Raw genomic sequence first — 19,294 nt, forward strand, 5'->3', positions numbered from 1 at the left:
TTTCTAGCCCTTAATTCAATATAAATTTCAGGGCCAAGCCAGGTAAACGGAAATTAAAAAAATATATACCCTTTTAGAGGCACAATGCAATAGCCCGAATGACACTGATTAAGAGACACAAACATAATACCTTGTAAACAGCACATGCATGTACATCGAAAACAAGTTTGTATTGCCATAACCTCACACTTGTTCCAACATTTACCAATCATTACAAAGTATATTAATAACTAATGAACTGATGACGGGATATCACTTAGAAATAAACATTTGTTCTCTCAAATGCCGTCGGGCCGCTCTTCATCTCATTATGCGTCATTCCAATCCGAATGAGAAAATTACGATCATAACCCGTTTCAATACCGATCGTTCGAATTAAGATTGCAAATTTCAAGACGCAACCCCGTGTTTGGCGTTAACTGCTTCAATAAAACATTTATCGTATATATTTTACCTGTAACGTTACGGGTCACCCCGGGCACTCTTAAGCAGACTACGGTATATGATTAAGGTAACTTTTATAAAGAGGGCCCGGACTCTTCTTTTCGGCATATACATAGGCGTTATAGTCAATATTTACGGTGACCAAAGAAATAATTCTAATTCGTATATTTATCAGAAATGACAACAAAAAGTAATTCACTTTCAAACCTTATACAAGGATGCTGGCGAATTGGTTCATCATTGTAGGTTTTAACATGGCAGCAACATGGTTGAATCCAACAAACAATTTTATGACTTTATTTGCTAAAAACTGAAGTGTTTATGGCTATAAGAAACAACTAATTCAACACTGAACGTACACAAGTGATACAAACACAAACGCAAAATTGGATAGAATGGTAAAGAATTAATATTAATTATGTTAAAGCGATATAATACTCTATACAAATAAACTTAGCATGTGCATTTTCTAAAGCATTAAATGATCGCGAATTTCTCTCCACCGAAAATCACCATGTGAACTTTGATTCAAAGTGCAACATATACGGCATGTTAATCAACATAAAATAAACACCGACTGACGCCGTCAGCGATTTTTCGTACTCTGTTACGCATAACGCGGAATCTACAATTAAAGAAACGGACTCATTCTAACATAAGGGGTCCTTATATGAACATGTTTCATTGGTTTCACTTCAGACGTACAGTTAAATCGAAGCTTTAAAAAACGCTCGCAAAATCTAAGTGGTAATAAACGAAATTCTTTGAAGAGTTGAAACTGAAGACCGAAGCTGTTATTGGGGCGATACAAATTGACTGTCTCTTCATGTTTTGCTTAACTAATTAATGAGCCCATTTTGATTAGTATATGTACACACAGTAAGGGGCAAACCTACACGAATGGGATTAGTCGGAAACATGTGTCCTGGTTAAGTTGACAATCACTGCGTGCAATTTCGATTTCTTTCATTTTTCGTGGAATCTGATTATGTCAAGTACATAAATAGCTTTTAACTGGCACATAATCCTACCATTTCTTTTTTATCACAGCATAATCAGCTTGCTGATCGTTTGCATCTTTATTCCTAAGAGGTTTTAGAGCACTCGAAGTATCATATCCACTATCGCCATCTGTTGCTGACTTTCCATAAACGTTATCGGTGCCAGAGCTCTCCGATTCATGTTTGTTCAAATGGTTGTATGTATCACCGTCATCTCCGAAATTGTCATTGCGTTTTCCGTCGATCACGTTATTCGATACATCGTATTCATATTCAGATTGTCTGTCCGACTTTGGCGGCCTTCCATTTTGATGAATATGATCGTACTCATTAGATTGATGTAACGTGACTTTGTTATAATTGTTATTTGACTTAGCCAATCCAGACTTGGCTGGGCCCTTTTTGCCGTCGGTTGTGTCGTAATCATCATTAGTGGTGTCTTTCTGTGATATTTCGGTCAATTCATAATGGTCAACAACATCAGTCGTATCTGGCTCTGCATAGTGTTCCGTCTCCTCCTTGGTTTCTCTATTAAACGTTTTTTCAAGCACAAAATAAGAATGATTGGAGGCAGTTAAGTCATTCGTTGTGTTTGTAGTAGATTCAAATATCGGTGTTGACACGAATGATATTTCTGTTCTTGTGTCTTCGTTACGGTTGCCCTTTTCACCCTTTCGTGTGTAACACTTTGTAAGAAGTCCCCTGTAAAGTAAAAAAAGTAGCAATTGTTTATCCTTTATTGAAGTATATACTATTCGTCGAGTACATAACTTTATTTGAGCAATCCTGTAGACTATTGCATGACCTCTTACGACTTCTTCTTGTTTTTAGAGTTATGACCGAAGTTAACAACAACACCGCGTCTGCGGACGACGACATCGAAGATATTTAAGACACTACTTTGTCTTTTTCTTCGAAAATTAAACTAGCGAAATACTTTGTCTATAGAATGGACTTTAAACAAATACACGTTGAATAATTAAATCAGCTTAAAAATCCATGTTCATTGCCATGTGTGTTAAATGTGTTCATTCCATTATAACCGTGTCACAACTAAGAGAAAGATGTTTACGTTCTTCATAGTGCAACATTTAGAAAACTGCAATGGATGAGGACCTTTTTAACTAATAAGCAACAACATACGGACTTGCCACTTAAACTGAAATTCGCGTTCACGTATTAATTCATTTGGGTAAATATATATATATATATATATATATATATATATATATATATATATATATATATATATATATATATATATATATATATATAAAACACAAATATACTAAATAAACCTACCTTCTTTTCAAGAACACCAGCACAATGACCGTCACAGTTATAAGCAATACAAGAGATACGGACAACCCAGCAGCAAGACCTGCCGTTGATCCTGTGAAATATAAAAAACACATTCGGGTGTTCAAGTAGCCACACGCATTTGTATTTGCAAGTGTGTGAATTTAGTCGTGCGCAATCAGTTTACATTTAACATACCATATTTGTTAATTGCTCATTTTGTGTTTTTTATTGTTGGTTTTAGAAAACAACACACAAATATGTTTTACGATGCGTACAAAAAGCTAGATTTGTGTTTAGCTCAAGGACTGGTGGTTCAAATGTAATGTTATAAGACTCAGCAAACGCGAACTGTCATGAATCTAGCATATCTGTTATTCCATATGTCGGTTATATCTCTTTTATAAAATTAATAGAACCTCATTATTTTACTTATCCGTGTACTGATATTTCAAACACTCACAAAATTCAATTGCTTTTCTGACGCGTTAAAGCATTTTAGAAAGAATAAACCCCAGAAGTTAATACATTTAAAATGTCAAACAGATCGGAGGCCTGTTACAGAAGGGTATATCGCGCCAAGTACTCAATTGTGAAGTCAATGTTTCTTGGAGAGGTTTGAACGAACCAATGCAAAGCAGACATATAATTATTGTATCTCCTTGCTGGACACTTTGCTAGGTATTTTAATGCCGTTATATTGTTCTACACACTTAACCAATACCTTTGGAACGGACTTGTTAGGTAAAGTGATCGAGTGTAACGCTCAAAACTTTATACCTTTACATTTCGAAACGTTTGCAAAAAAGTCAAAACTAAATGTTTCATCAGAATTTGTTATATTAGTTTAAAAATAATGACTATCTTGTGCCATTGGACAGTGTTTATTTTTAAATTTTCGATTACTTGGCTTTTTCATGTATTTTAGCATTATTTATATAATAGGATTGGAATTCTCATGCGTAAATTCTTTTAGGTCGTTCATTATACTATAAATGTATCATGATTTACAGTTGATTAAGGTCCTCAGCCGTGTTAACCAAAAATACTGAAATTTGTTTCAACTAGGTGAAGACGTTTATATAATAGAATGGCATAGCATATTGTGATTCACTTCAGGTATCGATTGTAAGTTATTATTGGAACATACTTACGGCCTTGATTATTTTGTTATATTTTTCAAATGCTTTGCTTAAAAATGGTATTTGCTCTTTATATGAATTGAAAATAATCATGTTTTCCCCTTAAATGAAAATCGATAGTCGCTACATGCAAATGGTTAACTATGAATATACCTCCTTCTTTGTCTTTATCTAAGGGCGCTGCTGTTCCTTCAGGATGCGATACTGGAACATAACCAACCGTTTATATTGCTCAATAGAGTGGTTCCTGATTTTACTATATGTACTTGACGACACACATGAAACGAATAAAAAACAACAACAACCCCGCCCCCCCCCCCCCAAAAAAAAAACACACACCCCCAAACAAAACAAACAAAACAAAACAACAACACAACAACAAAAATCAAACAAAACAACAACAACAGATAAACAAACCAAAAACACGATGTATAATTAAATGCACTCATAAGCCAAAACAATCCAAATTCGTATAAAAAGTATCACTAAATGTTTGGGATACGCCTCTATTTTACGCTAGATCTGACATTTGAATGGAAAAGAATAATACATGTGATAGAAATTGTTTTGTTTCGAAAATATTATTTTTCAACTACTATGGGTTATTATCGTACACCAAAGCAACTGTTGTTAGTCACTCGGTCATTGTGTATGGTTAATGTCCATAGAATGAAGCTTATATTCAAAAGAATGGTAGTTATTAAGGCATGTGTTTGCGATATTGAAAGGTTATCAAAAGCAAATAGTGCCACTACAGGGGTGGAAGGGTCCTTAAATTTTCTTAAATCTGTCTAAGAAGGGAATAGGAAAAACAGTTTCTAATAATTGGATCATACCCTATGTTAGGGTGTATCACTATTGTACACACTTTAAAACATAAACTGCCAAATTTTAACATGTTCAATCAAATAAATGCACATTTTTAGGAACTACGAAAAAAATCTACACTACGGCAAAAAAGTGTAGGGTCGGGAGGAAAAATATATTGGAAACAAACATTTCATTTTTGCGCCTTTTACAAGTATCAAAATATTGACATGTATTAATGTTGGGGGTAAACGACATGGGATGGTCAGAAAAAGCCAAGAAAGAACTAACTGAGAATTTCAACCGGTCATGAAACTCAACCTCACAATTAGTCCATTTAGTATTTACCAATGTTATTCATGCTCATTTGTATATTTACCTCCTTCGCACAAGCTTTTTCTCGATTCACCTTTGTAAGCAAACTTGACGTAAGCAGTCTGGTTTATCTTTTTCACATATGCATACGTCAAGGGTGGATTGGTGCTATTGTCTGCAAGTTTATTTGTCATTAAATGTTATACGACGTACGATCCAAACTATCATAGGAATTATCAAATTTACTTATATACTTCTTTCATTTCAACACTTAGAATTTTAAAATATTTAAAATCATAGATATGTTTAAGATATCAGCAGAACAAATAATCGTTTCTATATTTCTTCAAAAATTTGCATTATCCTAGACATTATGTCTCCCCTTCAACGCGAACTTTTATAATTTAAAAAAAAAGTTAATTATGTTATTTTGTTTAAACTATCCGCACAACAATTCAAACGTTTCCTAAAAAATCAATATTTACCCGAAATAAATTATCCCCTTTAACGCATTTTAAACTAATATTATTTGTATTATTAATATTTGACTTGAAAACGATCAGAACTGTCCGTCATGCTATATATCTAATTTCACATTGCAATATACAATAATATATTCCTGCACTTTTAGACCAATATATTTATATTTTCTTTAATTCATTTTAAACAATATTTGCAGGCGAAAAGATGGCAGTTAACTACGCAGCAATGGAGTATAGATCTTGCGAAAACATATAAAATAACAGAGCTGTTTATCTCAAACGTTCTATATTTTATGATCTGAAGGTCATCTATTAATCTTCCAAGTTGTCTTTTAACAGAGTATGCCTTCAAACATCTGAGGCTTGTCTCTGTATTTTTCTATTATTTTTTTACCTAAAACGAGATATGTCTTTATATATATAAATATGTCTTTATATATATATATGAACTATTTTATACCTCACGTTTGTATTATACATTTACGTAATGACTAAGACCAGTTATGAAGAAGGAAACCGTACAGACAAAACTGGTGAATTTCTGAAAAAAATGTCGTTATATCGTAAAGCTGTTAATCCTGAATGGTGAACTAAAATCATTTGAAAGGCAGTCGACGCTAGAAAGTGACATGTTGCATACTATTTAATTAGAACTTTTAACAGGTGTTCATTAAGTACCTGTTTCGACTGAAAATACTGTTCCGTTTTAACTCCCGCCTACACGGTATGTTTCCCTCATATTTTGTCTCTATAAATTTGCAAAAGTCGAGCTTTTGGCATGATGCTCGCATTGTTGTCATGATGTTTTTTTTTCATTGTTAAGACACGCAAAAGGCACATAAACGATTAACTAAAACGTGAGAAAGTTTTAAAAGTCCTTAAAGTATTCACATGTATTGAAGAGCTACTATAGAACACTGCAAAGTAATAGCTTTTATGTTAGTTAAATTGGATGATTTAATTTGTATTATTTAATCTTACATTAATGTTGAGTATCATCGTGTAACTTGATACAGCGCGTTGTGTCTTCTATCATCGATGTGGTAAAACAGTCACCACACCGAATTTATTTCCTTGAAGTAGTTACCGAACTTTGATCCAGACATATTCCAGAGATACACTTCCATGATGCATTCAAATTTAATTTCCTGTCATCGTTCCCGAGTTGTTTAACCGACCATAATTCGAAAATAAGAGAAACTAGAAATTCAGTACGTCGAAAGATTAACGTAACGTCAAAGGGGAGACATAATCGCCAACACCTTACTGTTATAACGATTTGAACGAACGGACGGATGTAGCATTTTCGATAATTGATGAAACAAGGGCGAACGAAAGTAAACGACACAATCGCAACCAAATCATAAACATTTTGAAAAAAAAACTTGTTAAGACTTCTATCCTCAGTACGCTTCATTTTCAACCATGTGTGATATTGATGTGATGGGTTAATTAATAGGAACTCCAGTAATCATCGAGTACATAAAAACATAGTGACATCTGCTCAGTTGCCTCATTTGTTTGTATTATTTATGTGTATTCTTGTATATATGATACAAATATGATCGATATGACCACTTTACAGTGTGTGTGTGTGTGTAAGGTTTAAAACATTAATAACTGTTCAAGGCATTGTTAACACGTTTTTGAATCGAAATTGAACGAACTATCGACAAATGACATGAACTTATTTTAACATCTTATTGTAGTTTTAATTGATTCTATAACAAACATCTTCTTTGTCTTCATTAATTGATTGATTGATTACTGATTAATTAAACCTTAATTTTATGTTAATGAGGGAATCAAACCAAAAAAGGAGTCTTACTTTCTAATAAATGCGACATTCAAACGTATTAATAAACTTACACATGACGTTTTGAAACGTGAAAGCAGCTAGATCTTCAACGGTCAAGATACAAGAAAAGCACAAAAAAAGTTTAAAAAGTATTAAAAATGAATTATTTTCCTAGGCAAACTTTTAATTCCCAATTATTCGCAGAAAAAACAACAACAAGAGAGTACATAATACAAATATTCTACATTCAAGAGTTAAGTTTGGGTTATTAGAATATACCATGTACATGTAGGATAGTAAAAAGCGAGAAAAGAAGTCAACATATTGTAGCCAAGATGAAATGCTGATAGATAAAGGGAGACAATTCATGCAGATTGATTTTACTTTTTACCATTTATTGGTTATTGTTTCCCTTAGATCATGGTATGTTATATGGTTGAGTGATTTCTTTGGAATTGGTCAGGTGACTGTAATTATCATTGTTGCAAAGATTTTCTCTCCATTGTTGAAAACGTTTGAGAAGTTGTGGAAGCTTTTAATTTGATCTGGTCGAAGAAAAGGAAAACTATTATGGTCAGTATTGGTTGCATTTGATCTTTTAACTATTCTATTTGTGTTTGCAATGTGTTGGAAATGTAATCATGCATTTGGTAGATTTGTCAGGCTGAATTATATATTTTCGTGGTCTTAGACGTTTGAGGACTGGTTTCAATATAGCATTATCTGCTAATTGTTATTTACATTTAATATTACATTCATGGTTTTAGGTTTTCAGTTATTACCAGCATGAACTGCATTCACCTGAGAGATATGTGATTGAGAGTCAGGAGTTCAGTCCCTCAGACTTGGTAGGTGATTGATGTAAACTGTTTTGTACATGTTTGTTTGTTGTATTGTTATGTCATTGAATGTGTTATGTTATTTTAACGCCACTAGACATTTACTTGACATATAAGTAATATCATATTTAAGTACCTGATATATTCTTTGTTTACTACATTATGTTTATATTACAAGAACAGTTATATATGTATTGTAATAAGTATTGTTACTTTTTTCTATTTTCTGAACGTGCTCTCTTATATTAATATATGGATTACGTTTATTGGAACTACATGTTTATGATAACTAAAACGGTGCAATAAAGATTAAAACGAACCCGTGCCTTTCTAACATTCTCATAAGAACTATAGGAATTAATAGCTTGGAAAGTTTAGACTGGTTATAATATAAAAACGACAATAATCATAATAATTTGTTAATTAGTCTAATGCGTGATATTTGTTGCAAATCGTATATAATGCTATGTGTCACTACAGTTTCGTACACAGTTTATGACAAAAAGCATGCTCGGTACAAAAGTCTTTATTACGAGATATTTTCTCCATGCTAAAAAAAAGGTTGACGGTTCAAGCGATATCATGTCGTCAAAAAAAAGCACTTTAAGCGAAATATTTATTTAAGCATCAACCTCGTTACTTTTTCCGTTACTCCTTTTGTTTGATTAATGTATAAACTGTCTTGCTCGCTTGTTTTGCTTGGAGATTTTAACCTTGAGTACGAACGGGCTAACATTTTCCAAAATATTTTTTTCTCTACATGAAAGGTTACGATTCATTTATTAAAGCATATAATTCGAATTATTCTCATTTTTATATACGACACTTTTTCATTGGACGTATCATGCCTTTTATTTAAGGGCCGGCAGCGATGCAAAAGTGGGTAGGGAAGGTCAAAATCAAAAACGTTTTAAAAATACATGTTTTTTTAGCTTTGAGGAGCGATCATTTTTGGGAATGAAACATTTATTCTTGGGGACATGTTTTGGGTTAGTTAGGTGTTAAACAATTTTTACAAAAAAGAGATTTTACAGATTTTGGATCAAAAAGCATTCACATCATTACGGAAAGGTCTGTCGACATTATTACTTCGATTTTATGTGAAAATGCCCCAGACTACCTATTCAACAATGTCTTGAGAGATCTTGATAATATCTTGTCAAATAAGAAAGTATTTCAGAAAACTAATGAAATTTCGCGGATGAAATTCATGCCCAGGTTACAAAAATGCATATATATTTTATAAAATAGCTGCAATCAACACAAAGCCACAATACATTGTTGATTGGGCACTTCCCATAAATATGACTCACAAACATTTACTTTTTGTCTTAAGACATTTCCGGGAAAAAGTAAATGCTTTTTAATTGGAAATCTGATAAAATGTTCTTTCTTAAAAAATGCCCAATTCCTTATTACAGCTTTTCATGTAGCATCGGAAAAATGAGTTATGCTTGTTAAATATTGAACCTCAAAACTAGATAGATATTGATATTTTAAAACATTTAAAATGTTGGTCCCTCAATCGACTTTTGCATCGCTGCCGAACTTTAAACACACTTGCGCTCTTCCGTTGCTCTTGAAATAGGCAGGAATATACTAATTGATAACAAGGAAATATATTTCGCAAATATTGTTCAATATCTGTTTTCATCGTATACAAAATCGTGTAATAAAAATAATAATCTTAAAATAGTGTACACGATCAATACTAGTTAGATCACTCTAAAAGATTAGATAGATTCTGTATGAATATTTGGAAACATTAACGCTAAAACGTTTTATATTTTAATTGATGTACAATAATCTCCGGTTAAAGGAAAATAGCGCTTTGTATCGTCGGTCGACATGCTACAAAAATACAAAATATCTGAACCATGGTAGTCGTTTACCTAGACAGCCTTTATTACAATTACAGAAAAAAAACCCCGCTGCATCCGCCGATACGTTAAAATCTTGGTAACATTACGAAACCATTAGACGGTTTACTTAGATGGAATGATGAACATACCAAGGACATCGCTCAAAGATATAATAGATTCTGTTTTAATTATTCCTGTCCAGTAGTTCTGGCTGTTCTGGTCTGTGAAATTCCCATTTTTAATACTTTGTATCGATGCAGGGAATTTTCCTCCAAAGACGCAGTTTTCAACAGCCTGAGCCCAAATTCCATCACTTTGATAGTGTTGTTCCGCCATCGGGTTATATTCTATAACAGTATAGATCTTGCGTTATGGTAACAAACAAATAATACTTAAGTTAGCATCAAGGATTTCGATTTGGGTCATACGTATCTAACAAGGAACTCTAAGGCGTAACAGTTGTATTATTATATTATTCGTCTATTGCTACTACTACTACTACTACTACTACTACTATTACTACTACTACTACTACTACTACTACTACTATTACTACTACTACTATTTCTACTACTACTACTACTACTACTACTACTACTACTACTACTACTACTACTACTACTACTGCTACTACTACTACTACTACTACTACTGCTACTGCTACTGCTACTACTACTACTACTACTACTACTACAACTACTACTACTCTACAACAACAACAACAACAACAACAGCAACAACAACTACTTCTTCTACTACTACTACTCTTACTACTACTTCTACTACTATTACGACTACTGATACTACTACTATTACTACAAATCCTTTTTATATTGGATGAAATATGGTCACACCCTAATATCATACCAAGGGTCAATTCAAAGGCACCTTCTCTTAGATATTCCTCATAAACAGTGTTTATCACACTTAATTGCAACAATTCTTAATAACATTAAAAATCAAAAACAATCCCACTCGAACAAAAAAAAAAGCTAATTTGCTCCGCAAATCACATGCCGTTAAAAGATAAACAAAACTTATAGTGTACACAACTCTTAAAGCACAGTTTTTGACGAACAATAACACCTAAATATAATACAATCCGTGGGTTTAGTGCAAGAAAGGAACCAAAACCGGTTTCTGTGTCATTGTCTTTCTGGCAGTTACGCCACAAATAATCCGCTTGAAACAGTTAACCTGCCGACCAACCGTTAAGTGAGTCCTTTGTTGAGTGGGCGCTATAAAATGTTCAGGCTACGCCACTTGATTAAATCTGTTTCCATATTAGGTAGCATGAAAAAAGAGGAAATAGTTACCTGAAAAATATTTATTGCTGCATAATAGATTTGGGAAGGTGTTTGAAGTGCATGACTCCCAATGATAATCATTTCCAGGTCTATTCTTATAAAAGAACTGTAGGCAGTTGTTGTGAATGTTATGTGAATGTTCGCTAGGAGGAACTGGAATATAAAGGGTGATGTATCAGCGACGTACAAAGTACACCATGTGTAATCTCTTTTTAAAATGAAATATCAAATATTTCATTGATGCATATCAAAATCCTATTTCGTTGTGCCTCTGAAGGGAAAAGGATTCCTTTCTAGAATTGGTAAACTTGCAATTTTTATGTGCTGATTTCCGATGAAAATATTTTTACTGTAAACATACATTTTAAAATCATGTATTCTCATTACTTTCGTTTGTAAAGTTCGTCTGTAAGTAAACATACTAAAGCAATTTTACAAGTACCATTTTCAACAGTGTAATATGAAAAGATGGTGGCAGCTGTGTTTCCACACGGATATTGATCAACTTCTCTACATTTCTCTCCGCTTGTTTGAATCCACGAGTCGATTTTACTGGCGCATTTACATCGCAAACCCTGAAATAGACCCACAAGTCAGTTAAAACAATAAAGTAGGCATTCTTTCTCCTATATGGAATTAAAGACTTGTCGAAAAAGAAACATCCAAATTCATGTTTATGTTTTGGCATAGTTTATTATAAATGTTTATATGATTTCAAAATTGATGATACTAGAAAACGAATAGTTATCATGAATTTCCGTTTTTTAAATATTTAAGATGAGTATATGTGTACTGTATTTATCATATTCATAGACTATGAATTCTTGATAAAGTATAAGACATGAAACAAAGTTATGGTATACAGTCACAAGCGTGACAGTGTTTTTACAAGCCAATGAATAATAGTCAAAACTCTGATAACCTTAAAGAACATTGAATAAGGAAAAAAACAAATTCATCAAAAATATGTCTTTAAGCCATACTGGTTAGCGACCCCTTTTCGGCCGGAAACGGTTACTTTTGACACAAGATAGCTATTCCGATAAAACTTTGCACTCAGACAGGTTGGCTCTTCCGAAAAAAACTCGGTAATTTGTTTTTAAAAATAGCCAGGGATTCCGAATATTCCCACGTGCAAAATACCCCTATAATTTCGCTAAAATAAGCACCCTACTGTACCAATTATTCGCCCACCCCATAAATTCGCTGTTCTTACGATGTTTTTCATATATTTCTCTCTAAACTATATCTTCAAACATTTTTATTTTATTTGACCAGTCTAGCGACCGTTTAAAACGACAATTGATCAATAAAATATAATATGTTAACTATTACATACTGTTAATGTATGTTTAAAATGATAAAACACCTACTCGGTAAGCCTTCTCTTTTATGTCTTTGCAGAAAATTAAAAAAAAAAACTACTGGGATTTCCTTCTTGAAACGTGACCTACAATGTATGCATATTTATAGACTTCCGAAGAGGGACAATGCATGTCCGTACAAGAATGTAATGATCAATTCAAATTTGAGTTGCTTCCCTTAGACGAAAAATTCGGCGATTACTTCACCGTTTTTAGGTTTTACCATTTGCTTTTTCGAAAATTGAACTTAAAATACAGCAATTTATGGCACTTGTATAATTCATCACCGGTTTTATACTTTATAATGACAAATCAATAATGTCGTCTGATAGTGCAAGGTATAAGGAAAATTAAACAATCCTTACATGGACTCATGCAAATGAGCGCGCGAGTGATGACGTCATCCCCGCGTGCAACTTACAAGGTCAGACGTGTAAACAATGCTTATTTGGGTCGAATTCCACATACGTCTTACATTTAAACGCAGAAAACAGCTGTCAAAAAAGATGCCGCAATGAAACGCCAGACTATTTTGTGTAAAATATTTCGTTTTGACTGGTTTTAACTGGGTGGGCGAAAAAGTGGTACGAGCGAATAATAGGTCGCTAACCAGTATGCCATGAAAATAAGACCTAAAGCGACATGACCAGGATTCAGCTAAATATAAAAACGCTGATTGCGAACACTGACCTTAATTTCAATCGGACAAAAAGCACTTTATTGTTACATTTTCGTCAAATATACTAAATAGAAGCTTACAAAGATGTCAAAATATATCAACTACCTGTTGAATTGAAAAAAACCATCATGCTGAGAAAAAATAATAATTTCGGAGCATATGTTCGGCAACAGTTTATGATTCGCATTTTGATAAAAATCTTATTTTGCGAATTACTACGGTACCCAGAAAACGTCTGCAAAGAGGTGTGATTGATTTTACAATGAAATCCCTTGCTACAAGCTGATACTATATCACTGTTTTTACATCTCATTGATCATTTATCGAAGGTATAAAGTATTGTTTTGTTTTTATTAGGTAAATCTAGTTTGGCCACAATTGTCAATAGTATTTTTATCCTAATGTTTTGACAACTCCCTTTTCAGGTGTTACTCTGACCATTTTACAACTCTGTTTTGAGAAACTTTATATAAAACAAAAAAATCACATTGGAGGTTGTCAGTGCAAACATTCGTTTCACATGGCTGATTATAATTTCTATTTTAAAATAACACACCAGAAATGATAACATAATCTTCAGGGACAAAAATAAAACCAATTTACTGATAAAAGGCACACTAATTAAGTTAGAAGGCTAAGAAAGAAAATGAAAATAATTATTTCATAATCTAAAAAGGTTATGGGACTAAACTTTTATTGATTGTTGTTGTTGCTGAGTTAGCAGTGTTAAGCAATACTTGTTTAAACGTCACGGAATTACTCACCACTATTGATTTGTGTATACCGAATGTTTTGCATCCTGTTGTACGTCTGCATTCTCCCAAAGTTGAAACAAAATATTCGGCTCCAGCATTTAAGTGGCCACATCCTTTAAAACAAAGACGTTTGCCAATAGAAGATATTTTCCGACAAATCAAAGTAAACGTAGTGAAAAATATATTTTTTAAAAAAGGTTAGCAGTTTTCTAACCCCAACAATACCGAAAAGGGGTACATAATACCGGCAGGTAATATATATTTAATAATATACAAATTGTATTCATAATGCCAAAACAGTATTTTCAAATCGATTGAGATAAAAACAGGCATTTCTGTCACTGTTGCCTGCGATCGCTGCGATAAGACATTATCTATCTAGTGGTTGAGTATCTTAATTAAATTCATAATATGATATGATGTTTGTGATTTGTATCAATACAATGAACTGTTAAATATTTCGATTTCAAAAAGTACACTCGATTGCCTATATATTTATCAAGCGATATAAGTTCTAAACCCAGGATTTAACTCAGTCGAGCTTTGTCGATTGGCTGGGTTTGAAAGACAGAAAAGTACCTTAGAAAAGATATCACTGTTATATCGACTGGATTCATTTGTTTGAATGTGGAGTCAGTATCAAGTATATGTATTACTGTATCAGTTCATATCAATTGTATTCATTTTCTTCTTCAGTGTCATGCTAGTAATTGTTACCTCTAATATGGATTTTTGTAACGTTTTGATAAATGGTAAGGAAAATAACAGGTTGCGTGCGCATAAACCCATTTAAACTCCAGTGATCTCATGTTTCAGTGACCGTTGAAAGGCGGTAACTCAAAAACTTAAAAATGCATCTAATATATTAATGATGTAATATAGTTTTTAAACCGTTTAAAAAAACTGTCTTGTGAATCAAGACAGACTTACTACATCTGACTTTTTCTGGTTTAATGTATATTTACCTGAATTTACCTACCAAGATAAGCATAACTAATCCATGTTTGTGCATATCCAATCCAAAAACCATTGTCTTGATCTTCTTCGTTTGTAGTAAATTCCAAATAATTTTCAACAATGCATGAGCTATTATCCTTGCAGGTTATCTTTGGTACTGCCAAGGTGCAACTAGACTCGTCCCATCTAGTATCATCTTGTGAAACAAAAACTCTCTGACCTGAAAATTGCATATGATTAGGCAAATGCGTATCTACATCTTATTTAAATAGAAACTGGTTCACTAAAAACAATAAATAATAGCTAACAATTGTGTGCATTCAACAACAAGAGAGTATGTATATAGGAATTTCCAGTTTGTACACTTTTGTATAGTTTAATATTTACAGATTGAAGAAAAAATACCTTTCCATTATACTATCATTATAATTGTAGAGATGTTTACTTGTCAATGCAGTTTTTTATTGTATTATTGATAAGCATTTCTCTATATAGTTTACTATATAAATATATAGACAGACTGAGTCCCCCGGGGCGGGGCCATTTTTCACCACATGGACATAATTTAAACATTATTAGTAAAGAACCACTACATGAGGCTGCATTCCAAATTTCAAGGGTCGTGGACTTGTAGGTTCAAAGAAGATTGTCAAAGATTTGAGTATATAAGCTCATAGAAAATTGTGACCCCTAGTGCATTTTTGACATAAGGGCATATTTTGAACACTCTTGGTAAATGACTTCTAACTGTGGCTACATAGCGAATATCAAGGGTCTGGCACATGGGTTGTAAGAGAAGCAAATCTTTAAATTTAAGTTTTAAAATGTTGAAGACGGACGACGGAAAACGGACGATGGACGACGGACAACGGACGAAAAACATTGAATGATCACAATAGCTCACCTTGAGCACTTGAAATGATGAATTAATCGGTGGCTATTAATGATGCTGCTGCTTATTAAGGAAGTAAGTGGTTGACGAGTAATTAGTTGAGTAAGCCATTAGTGGTTAAGGTAGTTTGTTGATGTTAAGGTAGTAGTAGTTTTTGCTAAGGAACTTAATCGTTGCTAAGAAGTTATAAGTTGTAAAGGTAGTCATTTGTTGCTTTTGAATAAGGTTGTTGCTAAGAAAATCACTGGTTGCTAAGAAAGTCATTAATTCGGATGAAAATCATTGTTTGCTATCGATAAATGTAGTTGGCAAATAATCACTGCTTTCTTACGATGTAATTGGTTGATAGGGAAGTCTTTGGTTGCTTAGAAAGTTAAAGTTTGTTAAAGAAGTCACTGGTTGCTCTGTATGAAGGCAGTTGCTAAGAAGTAAGTGTTTGCTATGGAAGACATTGGTTGCTAAGGAAGTCTTTGGTTACTTAGAAAGTAAGTGGATTGTAGGGAATAATCGAGTTACTAAGTAAATCATTGGTTGCTACGAACATCATTCGTTGCTAAAGAAGTCAATTGTTGCTATGACTGTATTTTGTTGCAAACGCTGTCATTTGTAGCTAATAAAGGCAATGGTTGCTAAGTAAGCATAAGTTGCTATGGAGGTAGGTATTCACTGAGTAGGTAAATGGTTGCTAAGGAAGACATTGGGTCCTAAGTCATTGGTTGCCAAAAAGTTACATGAATGCTAAGTTAGTGAATGGCTGCCTAGGAGGTTATTGGTTGCTAAGGAAGTGATTGGTTGCTAAGGGCTTCATTGGTGGGAAATGAAGAAAAAATACTTTATGTTGAGTATGTCGAAATCCTTGGACAAGGGGCTAGCTTTGATCCCAGAAACACAATTTGAAGACAATTGGTAAAAGGCCACTACGTGAGGCTACAAACCAGTTTAAAAATCTTCGCCATGTAGTTTCAGAAAGGTTTTACTCTATAAATGTTTAGTAAATTTCGGACCTCAGGAGCGGGGCCATTTTTGACTCCATGGACATAAATTGAACGAAAAAGGTAAACGGCCATTACATGACGCTACATTCAGATTCTAGGCCATACGGTTTTAGAGAAAATATTTTATCTTAAAAGTATATAGAAATTCTTGAAAACCCGGGGCTTGGACAGCTTTGACCCAAAAGACATAACTTGAATTAATTTTGGTAAAAGGTCTCTACGTGCTGATACGTACCAAATATCAAAGGTCTGTGTCATGTGATTCCAGAGAAGAAGACTTTCAAAACTTTACAATATGAAGTACGTAGACGTCCTTGGACGCCCAGGCGGGGCCAGATTTGACCCCAAGGACATAATTTAATCTCTCGTGGTAAACGGGCTATATATAAGGCTATACACCAACTATCAAAAGTCTTGGCCTTGCGGTTTTAGACAAAAATATTTAAAAGTTTTACAATATAAGTAAAAAAAGAAGACCTTGAACCCTTGGGGCGGTGCCATTTTGCCACTAAGCACATATAAAGACTTATCTTGATCAAGGACCCCTCTATCACAAAAGCTCACATTAGCTCACATGTTAACTAGAAAAACTGAAAGGGGCACAATTCATTTATTTTAAAGGGGTATAAATACCATGTTGTGATTATTTGTACTTATGTCATCCGCTAGAAGATGTCTTTAACAAACATATTAAAATAAATAATATGAATATTTTTTGTGTACTCAACACGACCAAACTATTTTTGGGAGAAGTTTGCTACCTATTGTAATAAATTAAAGAATGAACTTGCTGATTATGTTTATCATTTTAAAGTGCCTGATTGAGAAATCTATACTCGAAACAGTTAAACTTAGTTTATATCGTAGCACTTATTTGATCTGGCCAATGATTAACCACTCTGCAAGACTGCATTTTTTATTTGAGTAATTACAATACAGTTTAATTTTTTGTATGGAAATTTAGAACATCAATATAATCATTTTGACAAACAACTAATATTTTCAGCACTGATTCATTTACTTGATTCAGTAATGTTTATTATACTCATCGAGTAATTTTGTCCACAGATAAAAGTAGGTTCATTAATCTAGAAATTTTGATGATCTATATCACATTTAGAAACATAATTAGCGATAAAGTTTGAACTTTTGCAATACTTTCATTCATGAATAAAGTATTGCCTTTTGTATAGAATTTAAAACATGTCGTGTTTAAAAACTGTTCCTATCTTAATAATCATAATAAATTATCGGCCGTTATGTCAATTTTAATATCGACTTATATCTAATGAACTTCATATAATAAGAATGAGTTTTTCTTTAGCAGACATAATAATAAAACGACGTTAACATTTAATTTTAACAGTTGTTATATTGAATTATCACTGTACCTTTGCAAATCTCTCCAAAAAAATACAGAATTGTCACAATTACACATTTCAATGAATACATTTTGTGTTACTCCATATCACTTATAACTTCATTCAGGAAGATGGAAACCTGGTATCGCGATCTCAGGTAAAAACTAGCATACATTGCCCGGTTGTTGTAAACTTCCGTGTTTGTGAGCACTTCAAATACTAGAGTAGTCACGTAATATACATTGATAAGACCTCGAGGGTTTAAAGGGAAGCTTTTATCTGTTTATCTGTTCAGGGTCACTTAAAGTGTTTTGCATCATATTATCATGATACCACAGTATATTTGTCGCAATTTAGGGGCTTTCAACAGTGCATAAGTTAGTTTAATGGACCGAAGTTTCAAAATGTCGTTTTAAATTTAGTTTTGAAGTTTAATATTCAATAAGCATAATACATATTTCCCTTGAAACATATAAATAAGAAGTTGAGCAACTTTCACTTTTTTTCGGAAATGTTTTTTACAAAATAAATATATTTTTGTGTTAAGATATACAGGACTACCCGATCAGCAATACCTTGTACATAAACGTAACAAACGTTCTGCTCAGCCAAACATTGATGTTTGAATTGGTAGTCTCCTTATTATCAAATGATGGAATGACCGTCGTTTTCATGTATACCAGTATTGTCATAAAAATGAAACAACACAGACGAACCAAATAGCGAAAACTGGGTAAAATATCAAACACAGAACATGGTCAACATCGAGGGAAAATATATTGTGTGTGTTTTTTTCTCTACCTTTTCTGTTTATGATTATGTCCTCATTCATTTGATTATATAATACTTAGTAGGCAGATATCCAGCTACAATATTAAGATGTGCTGCAAATCCCATAAAATAGCTTTCGGGAATTCCCATTGATCAGCAAAAACAAGACGAGCATTGTTATCCGCCAGCAGAGCTCTTTTGTTGTTCAAATATCTCGTCTGTAA

At 33.1% G+C, this 19,294-nt stretch overlaps 1 protein-coding gene across 3 annotated transcripts; it reads right to left on the reverse strand.

Annotated features, from left to right (window-relative positions):
- Positions 1-743: 743 nt before the first annotated feature.
- LOC128219818 (uncharacterized) lies at positions 744-18,481 on the reverse strand. 3 transcript variants are annotated; one of them, XM_052927874.1, is made up of 10 exons: positions 18,330-18,481; positions 15,074-15,271; positions 14,104-14,207; positions 11,739-11,871; positions 11,306-11,449; positions 10,139-10,336; positions 5,073-5,183; positions 4,040-4,090; positions 2,748-2,838; positions 744-2,147 (listed from the first exon to the last, which is right to left on the reverse strand). In XM_052927874.1, the coding sequence occupies exons 1-10, from the start codon at positions 18,388-18,390 to the stop codon at positions 1,472-1,474; spliced, it is 1,767 nt and encodes a 588-aa protein (XP_052783834.1). In that variant the 5' UTR covers positions 18,391-18,481; the 3' UTR covers positions 744-1,471. The 3 variants fall into 3 exon arrangements, with proteins under 3 accessions (XP_052783834.1, XP_052783835.1, XP_052783836.1); XM_052927875.1 differs by lacking the exon at positions 4,040-4,090; XM_052927876.1 differs by lacking the exons at positions 5,073-5,183; positions 10,139-10,336.
- Between the last annotated feature and the right edge of the window lie 813 nt (positions 18,482-19,294).

Source organism: Mya arenaria, chromosome 15 (assembly GCF_026914265.1).
Source record: "Mya arenaria isolate MELC-2E11 chromosome 15, ASM2691426v1".
NCBI lineage: Eukaryota > Metazoa > Mollusca > Bivalvia > Myida > Myidae > Mya > Mya arenaria.

Excerpts from the sequence above, each read along its gene's own strand:
- LOC128219818 (XM_052927874.1), bottom strand. The coding sequence starts at position 18,390 with ATGTATTCATTGAAATGTGTAATTGTGACAATTCTGTATTTTTTTGGA. Across the intron at positions 14,208-15,073 it reads GATTAGTTATGCTTATCTTG|GATGTGGCCACTTAAATGCT; the intron begins GTAGGTAAATTC and ends TTTGTTTTAAAG. Across the intron at positions 2,839-4,039 it reads AGATAAAGACAAAGAAGGAG|GATCAACGGCAGGTCTTGCT; the intron begins GTATATTCATAG and ends TATATTTCACAG.